Raw genomic sequence first — 15,620 nt, 5'->3', positions numbered from 1 at the left:
ACTGAGAGACCTTAGAGGCCAAGTTGAAGACAGATCATCCTGGAGAGAATCTCTCTAGGTGGTTGCTAAGAGTTGGCTAAGCCCACTCTCCCCGCAAACCCTCTAGAGGCGAGTCTCACTGATCGTGAGACTCGCCTCATTTTGTGTACAAGCTTCCCTTTCCAGTCACTCAGTCTGTAGCCATGTATATATGCAAACTCACTTTCAGAATTGCTCCATACCTTCTCGGAGAGTACACAGGGTGCTGAATCAGAGTGAACATGCAGAAGTCAATCCTACTCATTTATTTTCACACAATTATTAGGATTGATTTCCCATCCCACCTCCCCTTTGTGCTGAGTCTCGCTTTAATTTGCAGAACAGCAAGATAAAATTTGATCATGCTAACTCATGTTACTATGACATTTTAAAGCTTCTGTTCAAAGCTCTGAGAATATAAGGATTAGGGCTATGAGTTGGAATTAAAATGGAGGTCTTGTTCTATTTCATGCTACCAGTAAGAAAAGGACTATTAACTAAAATCCTTTCTATGCAATAACCTGAAAATTGACCCTATCATTGCAGAACATATGCAAATGTCAATTACAATCAAGGTTTGTAATCCTTCACCTAATTTTCCTTAATGCATCAAGAGTACAAAAACTTGGGGTACACGAGGATCACTTACTTAAATGCCCTGGAGATTTCTTGATTTAGCAAATGCATACTTCTTCAAAAGGCAGCTTTACAAGACATGAATTGCTAATGTTCATCTCTCACTGCTGATCAGCCCTGTACAACTTGTGATCTCCCCGAGATAAATGCTCTTGTTTTGAGGGCTCAATACAGGCAAACTAGACACTATGCCAATTGCATGAATGCATTTCTCATTTTTCTAGTGTAAATCACATTTACAGGGTGGCCTGGTCTGCTTCAGGACTGCAGCAGGAAAGAGGAGCATTAACCCTTTGGCCCCCCATGGTCCCAATCTGGAATACACACACACCACAGCTGCTATTGGCACCAATAGGAACTTTTATAGGAGCACAGGAAGCATACCAAGTCAGCTCATTGGTCCATCTAGCTCAGTATTGTCTGCCCTGACTGGCAGCGGCTGTTCAAGATTTCAGGCAGGAGCCTTTCCCAGCCCGACCTGAAGACGCCAGGGACTGAACCCGGGACCTTCTGCATGCAAAGCAGGTAGTCTACCACTGAGCTTACGCAGGTTCTGATCTCACAATATATGTAGTTTGGTCCCAAGCTTCATGGTTTTGCTGCCTGCCTGGGCCTCCAACAAGAGGACTTGTTATCCAACAACTGGCAAGATACAACAACTGGAGGGTTGGGCGGATCACAGCTTGTGCACCCTCTCTGTAGAACTGCCACTGTTCTTCTGGGATGGTCTTATTATATTACAAGCCATGTGCTGGCTTCCAAATGGGGATAAACAGTTCCCACTGTGCTTCCCAAAACGTTGAGGCTGTTCTTACGATCAGCCAAAACCAAGCGAGTAAAGCCAAGCCCAGCCTTTGCTGATCATATGAACCACCGAGAACTGTGTGGCTCCCGGCGGCAGCAAACCCCGCAAAGAGGCCAGCCTCTTAAATGAGGTTAAGAGCAAGTGCTCTCTCAACCCCCTGTTTTTAATTGCCTGCTGGGAGACTGCGGGGCTCGTGTCAGGGGGGGGTCCCCATAAGGCACTGCACACTCTAGCAGAGCATTATGGGCGTTCTGGGGGCTTCCTGGCCCCTAAACCTCTGTGCTGCCGGGAGAGGCAGGCAGTCATCTGGGCAGGCGATCTGCCACCCAGCAATGCCAGGGAAATAATTGGCGGCGAAGCATTACAAGGCTTCCTCCCCTTGCCCCTTTTGAGCCCTTTCTCCAATCATGAGAAAAGGCTCATTGTTTGAGAGTTCTGAGGTTTGAGATAGAAAATGAGGCTAAAACTGTGCACATTTAAGCTTTTTTTTTTTAAACAGGCAGGCATTACCTGTTGCTTGCAGAGCATGAGGTCTTGTTGGAATCCTGAAAACGGAAGCTCTCATCGGAAAAATGTGTTCTCATATATTCAGTGTTTGTGATTGCTTATTGTTCATGACTATGTGCAAAAACAGATATTGCCAATTCCCCCACCCCCCAATGCATTATATTCAGTTTTTAAAGATTTAAGGTTTGTGGGAGGCCTGGAGGCAGGCCCTCCATTTCCAGCTCATACACAGATACATTTGCAGAGAAAGAAATGCATGCAAATGGCTGATATTTCCGAATATGGAACAACTATGAAACCATAAGTAACGAAACAAATACTTGAAATCCGACAACTCCAACACATTCAGTTTCAAACATATGTGCAAGCTGAAATACAAAAGCTATCATTTATTGCATTAATTGAATTAATGCAAACATCAATATCATTATAACAACGATCCGAAGCTCAACAACACTACTAACCTCTAAGGGAGCCCTTAATACCCATTTTTTTAGTCTGGCCATCCAGGGTTTTTAAATTGTTTTAGATGGTTTTAATTTTTTTGATTGCCATTTTAATTGAAGGTACATTTTTGTTGCTTTTATTTACTGCAAACTGCCCAGAGCTATTAAGATGGGGTGGTTTTAAAATATAGTAAATAAACAAATAAGGTTGAGGTAGCATGCACACATCCCAACCCTTAGGTTTTGCCACCCCATTTGGGCTCTTTGGAAACTGGAGGGGTCCTTGGAGGGCAGAATGAAAGCCTGGCATATGTAATGGTGGTGGTGCTCTTCACAGTAGCAGCTACAGGAAACAATATTTTTTTAACCCAGTCGCCCCATCGTCAATCAGTCCCTCATGGAGACGATCACAGTTATGGTGCTGTTGTTCTGAAGGGGGCGCCGCCGTAAGTGTGATCACGGTGAATCCGTGAGCTGCAACTGGATTGAACCAGGTTGAAGCTCACTGATTTGTGGCAATCATGTGTCAGTCCCGACCGGTTGGTTTGTTTCTTCAAACCTGGATGGCAGCAAAATCGAATAAAGCCTTAGCAGAATGAACTAAGTTATTTATTTTACTTGGGTCATTTTGGGAATAGCTTAAGAACATAAGAGCAGCCCTGCTGGATCAGGCCCAAGGCCCATCCAGTCCAGCATCCTGTTTCACACAGTGATCCACCAGATGCCTCTGAGAAGCCCATAGGCAAGAGCTGAGGGTATGCCCTTTCTCTTCCTGTTCCTCCCCTGCAACTGGTATTTGGAGGTATCTTGCCTCTGAGGCTGGAGGTGGCCTATAGCCACCGGACAAGTAGTCATTGATAGACCTGTCCTCCATGAATCTATCTAATCCCCTTTTAAAGCCATTCAAGCTAGTGGCCATCACCACATCCTGTGGCAGAGAATTCCATTGATTAATTACACACTGTGTGAAAAAGTACTTCCTTCTGTTGGTCCTAAAATTCCTGGCCTGCAGCTTCATGGGATGACCTCTGGTTCTAGTGTTGTGAGAGAGGGAGAAAAATGTATCTCTGTCCACTCTCTCTACTCCACGCATAATTCTATACACCTCTATTATGTCTCCTCTTAGTCACCTCTTTTCCAAACTGAAGAGCCCCAGATGCTGTAGCCTCGCCTCATATGGAAGGTGCTCCAGGCCCCTGATCACCTTGGTTGCCCTCTTCTGTACCTTTTCCAGTACTACAATGTCCTTCTTAAGATATGGTGATCAGAACTACACACAGTACTCCAAATGTGGCCGCACCACAGATTTGTATAAAGGCATTATAACATTAGCATGTTTGCTTTCAATCCCCTTCCTAATGGTCCCTAGCATGGCATTTGCCTTTTTTCACAGCTGCCATGCACTGGGCAGACACTTTAAATGAGCTGCCCACCATGACTCCAAGATCTCTCTCCAGATCAGTCACTGACAACTCAGACCCCATCAGTATATATGTGAAAGTGGGTTTTTTGCCCCAATATGCATCACTTTACACTTGCTAACACTGAACCACATTTGCCATTTTGTCACCCACTCACAGGGTTTGGAGAGATCTTTTTAGAGATCTTCACAATCTGAGGAGTCTATTCTTGATTTTTTAGACTCTTTGGTGTGTAATGAATCTCCACAGAGATTCATTATGATAAAAAGTCATAACACGCCAAAGAGTACTATAAACATTTAAAAATTCCTTAAAAACAACAGCAACTGAGTACCCCACTGGCTTGAGGGTTGGGGGTAGTTGGCAACCAATGTGCCCTACCCCTAACCCACTTTGGACCACCTTGGCACTACCCCTAGAGGGTAATGGGGCCGCTTTGAATCCCCATTATTTCCCATGGCAAAAAATCCTTCAAACCACTCCAAATTCAAAAATTCCTTAACAAAAATCACCCCTTTGCCCGATTCCTTTGGGATTTGGGTGGTAGTTGCCATACAGTGGGTACTACCACCATACCCACTCTGGTGCCCCCTGGCCCTTTAAATTTTCCCCAAATCAATTCATATGTAAATTGAACTGAATTCGAATTGAATCTGGGCTGATTCGAGGGGGCAAGATTCAAGGTAGAATTGAATCTGGCTGATTCGATTCAACCCCAAATTGAATAGCAAAAAATGATTCGTGCACATCTCTATTTACAACATCCTCTCTCGTTACATCAAATTGGTCCAATTCTTCAGCCTCTAAGCCTGAGAAGCTCAGTTCTGGAGTGGGGATATGGTCAGTATCTTCCGCCATGAAGACAGATGCAAAGAACTCATTCAGCTTCTTTGCAATATGCTTATCCTCCTTAATAATCCCTTTCACACTCACATCATCTAGGGGTCCAACCACCTCCCCACTAGGTTTTCTGCTTCTGATATATTTAAATAAGTTTTTGTTATTCCCCTTGTAACTTCTAACTATATGCTCCACAGCCTCTCTTTTTGTATCCCTTATTGTCTCTTTGGGGCTCATGTCATGGAGCACTGGTGATTCATTGATATGTCCGCCACTGTATGCTTCTCTGAACTACAGTTTACTCCAGTGCAGGAATTATTCATCTTGAACACCAGCATGATAAAGCACAGCAAATGTTTCTTCCTCTGATCCTTTCAAAGTGTCAGGCAGAGGAGTTCCGATTTCTCTTTCTAGTGAAGCCTAGGTAAACATTCCTTAAGCAATACCCAGCTAGAAGACGCCTGTTTACAAAAAGCTAGACATCCTTACACAACAACTTGACAAAAAGTAGAAATTAAGTTCATACCAAAGCAGAAAGTAAAACACTACTTAATAAAATGGATGCCAGCAGTTCAAAGTCCTTAGCAAGATCATTGAGAAGACACACAATGCAACATACTGTTATTAGTAAAACAATCAGGCCTGTTTCTATTCATGCTGAAAACTGTGTATAAACACACTTGTTTTCAGCTATTCAACAATTACATTTAATGGAAAATACCCTCCAATGTGAAGGCTTTTGTCTTGAAGTCTTCTGTTTTATAAAATTTAGGATCATTCCCTTCATCATAAATAAATATATGCCTTTAGTATCTCTGTCTGCACATTACTTGCCACCATATTTATTATGATGGCAACTTCATGTGCCAGATCTTACACAGAAGTCCATTAATTGCTGGTCAAGCCAACCTATGCCTTAAATAAATGCTCACCTATGCTTTTCATCTCAAAATTCCATGAATTGTAGAATGTAGAATTGTAGAAATTTAAAATTTTGCTTAAGTGAACTTTCAAACAAGTTTGTTTGGCTTTTCGGGCAACACTTTGGTTTGGTTTAGGGGCAAGAATCACTGGCACTGCTCCCAGCCCTTTCGGGCTGGCGGTTGCCATTTTGGTTTTCCTAGGATGCCCCAGAAGAGGATTATTTCAAGGGGCATTCGGGGGCAGGGGGATGCCATAGTCCCAAACCCAACCCAAAACAGCCATTTCAGGTGAGCTCTACTTAACATATGTACATTTCTTTTGGAAAGTTCAGAGTTGCTTTTGGGGGGCTTCTAAAAGTCTCCCATCCAGTTACTGACCAGATCCATATCCTCTTAGCAAGAATGGCACAATATCAGGCACACCTCAGCCAACCACTGGGTTAAAACACAATAAAAATGTATATCTGATATAAGGACATGTCAGAGAAAGCTTCTGATTGAATTGGCTGGGCTCCATGTGACACATGCACATAGAGAAATATCTTCAGGTTAAGGAGCCTAGAAGGTGCGGCAAATCTTGTTATTCATGAGGGAATGAGGTAAAATCCTGGGTCTTACCTTCTCCTGATGAGCCTGAAAGATCTATGATGACATAAACTCTTCCTTCTGGTTCCAAATCAATCTGCAATTGGAGAAAGCAAACATATTTAGGATTAGAATCATTATTGTGCTCCCACTTTCATAAGGTTTGTTTATTTTTTGCTACATTCATACTGCAAATCCCTGTATTGTCCTCAGTATGTTTGCAGCAGCCAGTAGTTCCACAGGCTTGAAAAGGCTGGCAGGTTCTGAGGCACCATCTCAAGCCAGCACCCTGGCTGCCTTCCAGATGAACACTGCACTAATGCCACGAACAAAGATGCACGCAGGCAAGAAGGCTATGCAGCTGAGTGGATGCTTCAAGGGGCGCAACCTCTTGCCCTCTCAGTCTGCTTGTGCCAGTCTTGTGCTTGTGCAACAATGATCATGGCTAGCTGTCCCTGCAACATATATGGAGAGCTGGTTCAGATGTAGCACAGAACCTTGGCTGAACAAAGGAAGCTGCCTTATACAGAGCCAGGCCACTGGTCCATCTTGCTCAGTATCATCTACACAGACTGGCAGCAGCTTCTCTAAGGTTGCAGGCAGGAGTCTCTCTCAGCCCTATCTTGGAGATGCCAGGGAGGAAACCTGGAACCTTTTTCATGCAAGCATGCAGGTGCTCTGTCCAGAGTGGCCCCATCTCCTAAGGGGAATATTGTGCAGTGCTTGCACATGTAGTCTCCCATTCATATGAAACCAGGAAGGACCGTGCTTAGCAAAGGAGACAATTCATCCTTGCTACCACAAGACCAGCTTTCCTCCATGCGACCTTCCTCAGCCACAGGTGTGCACCCTCCCCCACTCCCATCCCCATGTGAGCCTCTATTTCTTTTGTAGGTTACGGCATGTTGAGGTTGGTCATGGCCTGCAATCCCAGCCATCTCAGCATATTCTAATCAGTTTGGCTCAAAGAAGCCATGATCTGAGCCCAGGCTTGAAGTCAGGTTCCAATCTCATCTTCTTTGAGGCAAATAGGTAAGGATATGCAGAGATTGGTGGGATCACACATCACAACCCGTCTTGGCATATGCTAACCTGCAAAGGACATAGAAGCTCCCAAGGCAGAGGGATGCCGGACAGAGCTCAGCTTCATCCAAGATTTGGGTTCTATGTCTTAACCCAACCAAAACGAGGAAGAGGTTTCACAGCAGGAGGTACATCAACATGTGCATCCTGTTGCATTGGTGCAATACTAGTCGGAAAGGTAAGCTCCCAACTTAGCAGAAGTAGCTAGCACAATATCCTTGCACTATCGCAGCATTATTCCCAGGCCTTCAACCTATTTTCCAAGGCCTTAACTGATACCAAAATTTTTGTATTTTAATGTGTTTTATCTATTATGATTTTTTATCTTTTTATGAATTTTAAATGTTTTATATTTTATATTATGTTTTAATTCTGTACACCACCTAGAGATTTTGATATTGGGTGGTATATAAATTCAATAAATAAATAAGTAAGTAAGTAAGTGTTCTGAATGCTAGCCACTGAATTTTGGGGTTCTTGTGGATGTTTAACCAAATATCTACAAGAATCCCAAGATCCAGTGGTTGAGATCCAGAATAATGCTGTGACAGTGCAAGGATATTCCCTGCTAATGCAAGGATATTCCCTTGTTTAACCAATCTGGATTTGGTCCTCATGGGCTACCTTACATTCCAAGACTTGTTAGTATTAACATAAAAACATAAGAACATAAGAATAGCCTTGCTGGATCAGGCCCAAGGCCCATCTAGTCCAGCATCCTGTTTCACACAGTGGCCCACCAGATGCCGCTGGGAGCCACAAGCAGGAGTTGAGGGCATGTCCTCTCTCCTGCTGTTGCTCCCCTGCAACTGGTACTCAGAGGCATCCTGCCTTTGAGGCTGGAGGTGGCCTATAGCCCTCCAACTAGTAGTCGATGATAGACCTCTCCTCCATTGTGGGAACAAGTAAGGGAAGTATTTTACTGAATTTAAAGCACTGCTTGTTCCAAAAGCTTGGGATATATACATAGAAGTTCAAATCAGATATAAAATATCCAGTTAAAATTATATTAAACCAACTAAAACGCAATAGATTTTAAAGTCTGCAAAACTCTGCCAAAACTGATTCCCAAATGCCTGTCTAAACAACAAAATTTTACAGATACGAATGGTGTGTTTTCATTCCATATGTTGGATTTGCTGATTATCAATATTCCCCAATAGCTTTACTTTAGTCATAGGGTTTAGGGTCTTGCCAACTATTGCAATAGGAGCTATTGAAAGTCAGCCCTTGACAACCACTCCACAAGGTGAGTCTCCAAAAAGTTCCAGAGGCAGCCAAGAACACCTCCTCGCTACTTATCTATCTGTCTTGAGTTGGCACGTGGACGGTAATTTCAATGGTCTTCGCACTTGATCTTGGAAAGTTTTATTTGGCATGGGAGGAGGAGGTGATCTCTTGCATACTTTGGGCCATGGATACAATATATGTGGGTATTTGGCACCAATATGCAGTCTGCCAGGATGCCCAGCCAACTTCAGAAAAGAATTGTCCCTCCCACCATGACTGTCTTTTATGCATTAACAGTAACAAACATTGAGACTTTGCATTCACAAGAGGTCCTGGATATGCAGAAGAGAACTGCTAACTCTTGCCTACCCTGTCTCTCTTGGTTGGGCTTAGGAGTTAATTGAAAGGCAGTAACCTCGGGATTTTAATTGCAATTTAGCATTCTAATCTCTCCAGGTTTCCTTTTTCCTGCTCTCAGTACAACATCCATGTTGTCCCTAGCAAAATCTGTCAGAGGAAGTACAACTCCATCGGTGGCAAAATTACTGGCTGACATCCCAAGCAACCTAGTGTTACTCCTAGCATCCGGGCACCACTGTGCGTGCTCTTTGAAGCATAGCCAGTCTTGCACAAGAGTGCAAACACTTTTCAAAACTCACCCAAGCTCTGGAAATGCTCTTTTAGACTGGAATCACATTGCTGATGGCCGAGTGACGTGTTTCAGGGCTAAGAGTATTTCCAGAGTCCAGACAGTATTTGCGCCAACTGCCTATGCTTCGGGGAGAGAGAGAGAGTACGCAACCATGTGAGGATATTAGGAGTGTCCTCATTACACCATGAGTTTAAACTAGTTTTACCAAGCATTTATAAACTCAGGAGGAATCATTCAAGACCAAAAAAACCTACACCCACAAATTTACAATGCATAAAGCTGTTAGTTATCATGCCAAGGTGCGAGTGAAGATAGGGGCATCTTCTGATCCTCTGATCCTTGCACTATCACTGATTTAAGCAGAATAAGAGCATGTTGTATTCCTTGATAATAATCTAAAACCTTGCTGGCTCTTTGTACTCAGAGATTTACAGTGGAAAATGGAACATGTGTCCCATGTAGCTGGTTGTGGTTAAAGGCAAATCTGAAAAGCCTGAAAATTCCAGCCCTAAAATATGCCCAACATATTCCTGCAGCTAGACATGGTAGGAGAAGATGCTTAACAGGGAAAGTGGTAACATTTTATTTCAAGAAAGACTGTCCGTCATTGCTGATCTTCTCACTGAAGAATCTCAACAATCAGCTGGAGCGTCTCAGGCTGGTCACCCCTGCTATACATGTTTCCTTGGAAGTCTCACTTATTTTAAATGGGACTTGCTCCCAAGAAAGTGTGAATAGGACTAAAGCCTTAGTTAACTAATCTACAACTAAAGCACGCAGCTCATCTATGCTTTTAGACTACAGCCTATATTTACTAGTACATAGGATCATAGGAAGCTGCCATATACCAAGTCAGACCACTGATTCATATAGCTCAGTATTGTCTACATAGACTGGCAGCGGCTTCTCCAAGGCTGCAGGCAGGAGTCTCTCTCAGCCCTATCTGGAGATACCAGGGAGGGAAACTGAAACTTTCTGCATGCAAGCAGGCAGATGCTCTTCTCAGAGAGGCTCCATCTCCTAAAGGGAATATCTTACAGTACTCACACATGTAGTCCCCCATTCATATGCAGCCAGGGTAAACCCTGCTGAGCAAAGGGGACAAGTCATGCTTGCTGCCACAAGACCAGCTCTCCTCCCAGACCAGTTGTCCTCCCTAAGTCCTCCCTAGTCCTGAGCTCTACAAATGGAAAGCAGTATTCAAGCCCTCTCCCCTTAGATTCACATAAAATTTGCTAGTAAAAGAAAACATAAAATGTTTTGTATACACATTATGTTATTCACAGCAATGTGCCAGTTATTGAGGAGGGGAACACACATACACACCACAGAGTTTGCATAATGCCCCGCAAACAGCACTTTGGTCATTAGTTTTGACAAGTAGAGTTTACTTCTCAATTATTTATGATAATGTCTCAGTAATGTGAGAACATAACAGACCCTGTCAGGATTACATCACTGCTGGGAAGAGGAGGACTCTGCACTCCCGTACTGCTGCATCCCTTTTAAGGTGCGCCGCCGTTTATGGCTACAAACTACTTTGACTACATTGAACAACTGGGGGAGATAAGAATGCCTTTAAGCAACCCTTATTGGGACCACCTCATAGGAACATAGGAAGCTGCCATATACTGAGTCAGACCATTGGTCTATCTAGCTCTGTATTGTCTACACAGACTGACAGCGGCTACTCCAAGGTTGCAGGCATGAATCTCTCAGCCTATCTTGGAGAAGCCAGGGAGGGAACCTAGAACCCTTCTGCTCTTCCCAGAGCAGCTCCATCCCCTGAGGGGAATCTCTTACAGTGCTCACACTTTTAGTCTCCCATTCATATGTAACCAGGGCAGACCCTGCTTAGCTAAGGGGACAAGTCATGCTTGCTACCACAAGACCAGCTCTCCTCTCATAGACCAGCTCTCCTCACCTTCCAGGTGGCTAAGCTCAGGCTCATCTCCCCACACCACCACCTCATTGGCCAAGCAAATGACTTGTTCCTCAGCCAAGGTTACAAGAACAAAGATGAAGCAAGGATGAAGGCCGGGTCAAGTGTCCAAGCCCAGTCTAACTCACAGGACACTATGAGGTCAAAGGCAGCAGCCAAACAAATTCCGGCTGGACTTGATAGCCAATCACTATTTGCAGTCACCATGGCTCCACCCTCTTGTTTCTCAGAAAGAAGATTAAATGTGGGGCATATTAAGAATACTTCCCTGCAGGGGCATAGTGAGGCATAGGTGGCCTGTGTTCTCATGGGCACACACCCCACCCAGCGGTGGCATGCTTCCTCACCCGGTAGGGGCACGCTCCCCCATCCCTGGCGGCACCCACAGTGGTAGCAGCGACCTTCCCCTCATGGCGACAGCACAATCTTACTTCCATGAGCTGCACTCCAGCTGTTTCTGCTCTCAAAGCAATTGGGGCTAAAGGGTATTCATGCACCCTGATGACACAGGGTGCATGCGCAGCCTCATTCCCAGCTGCCTCAGGGTTAGAACCATGAGCACCTGGGGGCAGTGGCAGGCTGCAGGAGTGCAGCATGCCGCTGGGAATGGAGGAGGAAAGTCGGCAGACGTGCAGCATGAGTGCAGCATGACTTCTGAGCCAAACCCTTTCTCTTAGCATCAGTGCTTCCCGTCACTAGAAGTCAGGCTCCCGTGTGTGCTCTGAGAACCAGTAGTTTGTGGTAACCATAAAGGTAAAGTGTGCTGTCGAGCCGGTGTTGACTCCTGGTGCCCACAGAGCCCTGCTGTGGTTTTCTTTGGTAGAATACAGGAGGGGTTTACCACTGCCATTTTCTGCACAGTAGGAGATGATGCCTTTCAGCATCTCCCTATATTTCTGCTGCCCGATGTAGGTGTTTTCTGTAGTCTGGGCATCATACCAGTGGGGATTTGAACCAGCAACCTCTGCTTGCTAATCAAGTCATTTCCCCTCTGCACCATTAGGTGGCTTTTTGTGTGCCATACTTGCCACATTATGTGGGAAATCGCCCTCAGTTTGACACTCTAACCACTACACCACACTAGTGTATGAGGTCAACAGACCCAACCCACTCTACTGTGTATTCCAGCATGCAATGAATACTTGGAGAGGGCCTCTTGCGTTACATCAACCTTTGGAGAATACAGATGGAGCAGGACTCTCTCTCTCTACCATGGAGCTTCCCAACTTATATAGAGTGAAGCAAAATATCTCTCCTCCCCTGAGATAAAAAAAATACCAGCAGAACTTGGGGAGGGCAAAGTTGGTTTCTCATGCCTGGCACAAACTGAGACCCCTCTCCCTGCTGCCGCCTAATGCTGGCTGCAGGAGCGTCCCTGTTCGTTACTACTCAGGGGTGTAGCCACCAGTGTTCACACGTGTCCTGTAAACATGAGTCACCACACCCCCAGGAGCTGCCACTACTTTGGGGGGCTGGTGCTAGCCCTTCTGCGCAGCCCCCTGTTTTGCCTTGCTGCCTCCACCCTCCTCTTGCCTCCACCCTCATTACACTCCCTATTGATCAACTGGGGGAATTCTCTGCCACAAGACGTGGTGACAGCCAACAACCTGCATGGCTTGAAGAGGAGTTTGGATAACTTCATGAGGGAGAGGTCTATCAACAGCTACTAGTTGGAGGGCTGTGGGCCACCTCCAGCCTCAAAGGCAGGATGCCTCTGAGTACCAGTTGCAAGGGAGTAACAGCAGGAGAGAGGGCATGCCTTCAACTCCTGCCGGTAGGCTTCTAGTGGCATCTGGTGGGCCTCTGTATGAAACAGGATGCTGGACTAGATGGGCCTTGGGCCTGATCCAGCCGGGCTGTGCTTATGTTCTTATTTGGTGGTGAGGGGGGCATGTATTCCATCCCCCTCATTTGCGGCTGCTTCCGGGAGTTGCCACATGGAAGGGCTAATGCCGCCCGCCACAAACCAGCCCCAGGGGGCCGGCAATGGGGAGAACACAGGCCGCCACAGGCTTATGACACTTGTCACTACTGTTGCCAAGACATGCATATCGGCAGGAAAGGGGAGAGGGTGACTACAGCGGTTGAGGTGGGCTGCGGCTGAGCCAGGGGTTGAGGTTTGGCTCATAGCTAGCCTGGAAGTTCTTCCTCCCACTTCCAATTCCAAACTTTGGCTGAACGAAGTAAATGTTCCAGAAAGTGCACTTTCGTTCATGAGTCATTCCACTTTTTAAAAGGGGGAGGGGGAGAGGCAATAGCAAACGGTGACCATGTGGTGAGATCAAAAACGTACAATGGTGCTTTGCAGATTGACTAGGAAAGAGTTATAAACATCTTTACAGGAAATTATCATAGCTGTTCTGGCGAGTTCCCCCTCCCCTTCTATGAAGCGCAATAAAATATCAGCAATTACTGTAGGATAAAACAGGCACTGGTGATGCTGAAATGCCCGCTCTCTATTTTGCAAATGTTTTAAGTGCAATCTGTTAGGAGATCAGAAGAAAAGGGTGCGAGGTAAATGTTGTGAAGTCAGAGAGGATGGCTGCCTTTGAACCACATCTGGAAGACACTACAAATGGCCTTCTAGAAGAAAACGAAACCAGGCTCCTGCTCTCACACAGCGTTTAATTGGGTTCCAATGAATTCTTCCTACAACTTCAAGTCCCTTGTACTACAAGTGACACTGAAGGCACACGTCACATCCCCTCAACAGACCCTTCTCCTCTGGGAGGAAGTACTGGGGTGTGGGAAAGGAAGAGGGGGGGAAGGGGCACTTAACCCAGGCTGAGACCAATTTTCTTTGGCTCGAAGAGCCAGTCTTTTCAAGATCAGGTTGCCATTGTATAGCAATAGCAATAGCACTTACATTTATATACCGCTCTATAGCCGGAGCTCTCTAAGCGGTTTACAATGATTTAGCATATTGCCCCCAACATTCTGGGTACTCATTTTACCGACCTCGGAAGGATGGAAGGCTGAGTCAACCTTGAGCCCCTGGTCAGGATCGAACTTGTAACCTTCTGGTTACAGGGCAGCATTTTTACCACTGCACCACCAGGGGCTCTGGTGTATACAATGGCTTCCATGCGGTGCCCCGCCTATCCAAGCGTGGGTTCATCCTGTGCCTCTCCGAACTGTATCCACAAGCTCAAAGAGCCTCCATGGCTCCCAAGAATTGTGTCACTGCTGAAGCAACGCTGCTCCCATTGGGAATAATGGGAGCAGCATTGCTTCAGCAGTGATACAGTGCTTAGGAGCCACGGAGCCTCTCCGAGCTCGTTAGTAGTGTGGATGTGGTTTGGAGAGGCACAGGATGAGGCTCTCCACACAGGCAGTGTGGGGAGCCTAAGCAGGCTCTTCAGGGAGAGCGGGCTCTCCCGCAAACGAGCAGGGAGCCGTCCCTGGGTGGCCGGATCGGCCACCCACACAATTACTGGCTCAGTCATGGAGCCAGTAGGGGCAGCAGGGATTGAGGGCTGCCCGGTCCCCAGAAGTCCCAGGACACCCCGTACGAGTGCGCAGGGCATTCTTGGTAGACCCTAGAGGCCGGGAGGCTTGTTGTAGCCTCCCGGTCGGGCGTCTACTCATGTGTCGCCATGGCGCAGAACTGCGCCGCATCACAGCAGCACACGATCAGAAAAATGGGATTAATGGAGGGCTCGCTCCGCTAACCTCATTTAAGGAGAGGGGTATTTTAGAAGGTTTGCTTCCGGGAGCCGCGTGACTCCCACTGCAGCATATGACCCGGCGGAATCAAGCTGGCCTCTCTTAGCCCGGTTCTGCGCGGTTGTGAGAAGAGCCTCAATAAATGCACAAGCCCCACTCTTGGATTGATGGGGCGCTGCGCTGCATGTAAGCCACTATCATCATTTATAACTTCCTATTGAAAGATCTAAGATTAATAGGTAATTAAAAAAAAAAACCTTCAAAGCAAGTCAAACTATCTAATAACCATTTTTTAGGGTCCCCCCATCATATTCAGCACGAGTAGGGGTCCACCATATTTCTACGGTCCACATAACAGCGTGTTTGGCAATCTTAGCCCCACTAAAAAATGTGAAGGGAAATTGTAAACTGGAATTAAAATTTTATTTGATTAATCTACTGATTAAAATTTGCAGCCCTAAAACAAAACCCATCCTGGCTTCAATGAAAGGCTGTTCCTGACTTTCTCTGGGATTCATGAGCTATGTGAAGCCATAAAGCTAAATGAACCTGAACACCACAGTAGCAACAAAAACAGAATCTGAAAAACCTCTAAGGAATACAGTCTGCTTTCTATCCATAAAAGCACTTCCTTCTTGTGACATTCGTGCATTATGCAATGTCTGGAAAGAGAAGTTCGAGAGCACACGGCTTGACACACGGCAAAGGATTGCATTAGTAATGTTGGACTGCAGTCCAATTGAATTGATTACTACTTCCAATTGAATAGAATATCACTATTAATATTCAACTGAATTGAGTATTACTTGGATTGAATATTACTTCCAATTGAATATATGAAGAAAGCAAGACGGCAAAAAAGCCAG

General features: G+C 45.6%; 1 protein-coding gene across 2 annotated transcripts in view; it reads right to left on the bottom strand.

Annotated features, from left to right (window-relative positions):
- The window catches only part of PRKCE (protein kinase C epsilon), a 518,891-nt gene that overhangs the window by 312,569 nt on the left and 190,702 nt on the right, over nucleotides 1-15,620 (bottom strand). For both annotated transcript variants that reach the window (XM_053312122.1, XM_053312132.1), the window contains exon 2: nucleotides 6,215-6,278. In XM_053312122.1, the coding sequence (XP_053168097.1) occupies nucleotides 6,215-6,278 (64 nt within the window). The remainder of the gene's footprint in view (nucleotides 1-6,214; nucleotides 6,279-15,620) is intronic.

The sequence above is a fragment of the Hemicordylus capensis genome, chromosome 1, assembly GCF_027244095.1.
Source record: "Hemicordylus capensis ecotype Gifberg chromosome 1, rHemCap1.1.pri, whole genome shotgun sequence".
NCBI classification, from domain to species: domain Eukaryota; kingdom Metazoa; phylum Chordata; class Lepidosauria; order Squamata; family Cordylidae; genus Hemicordylus; species Hemicordylus capensis.
The sequence above is the reverse complement of the archived record's forward strand: the minus strand, read 5'-3'. Positions and strand labels throughout refer to the sequence as shown.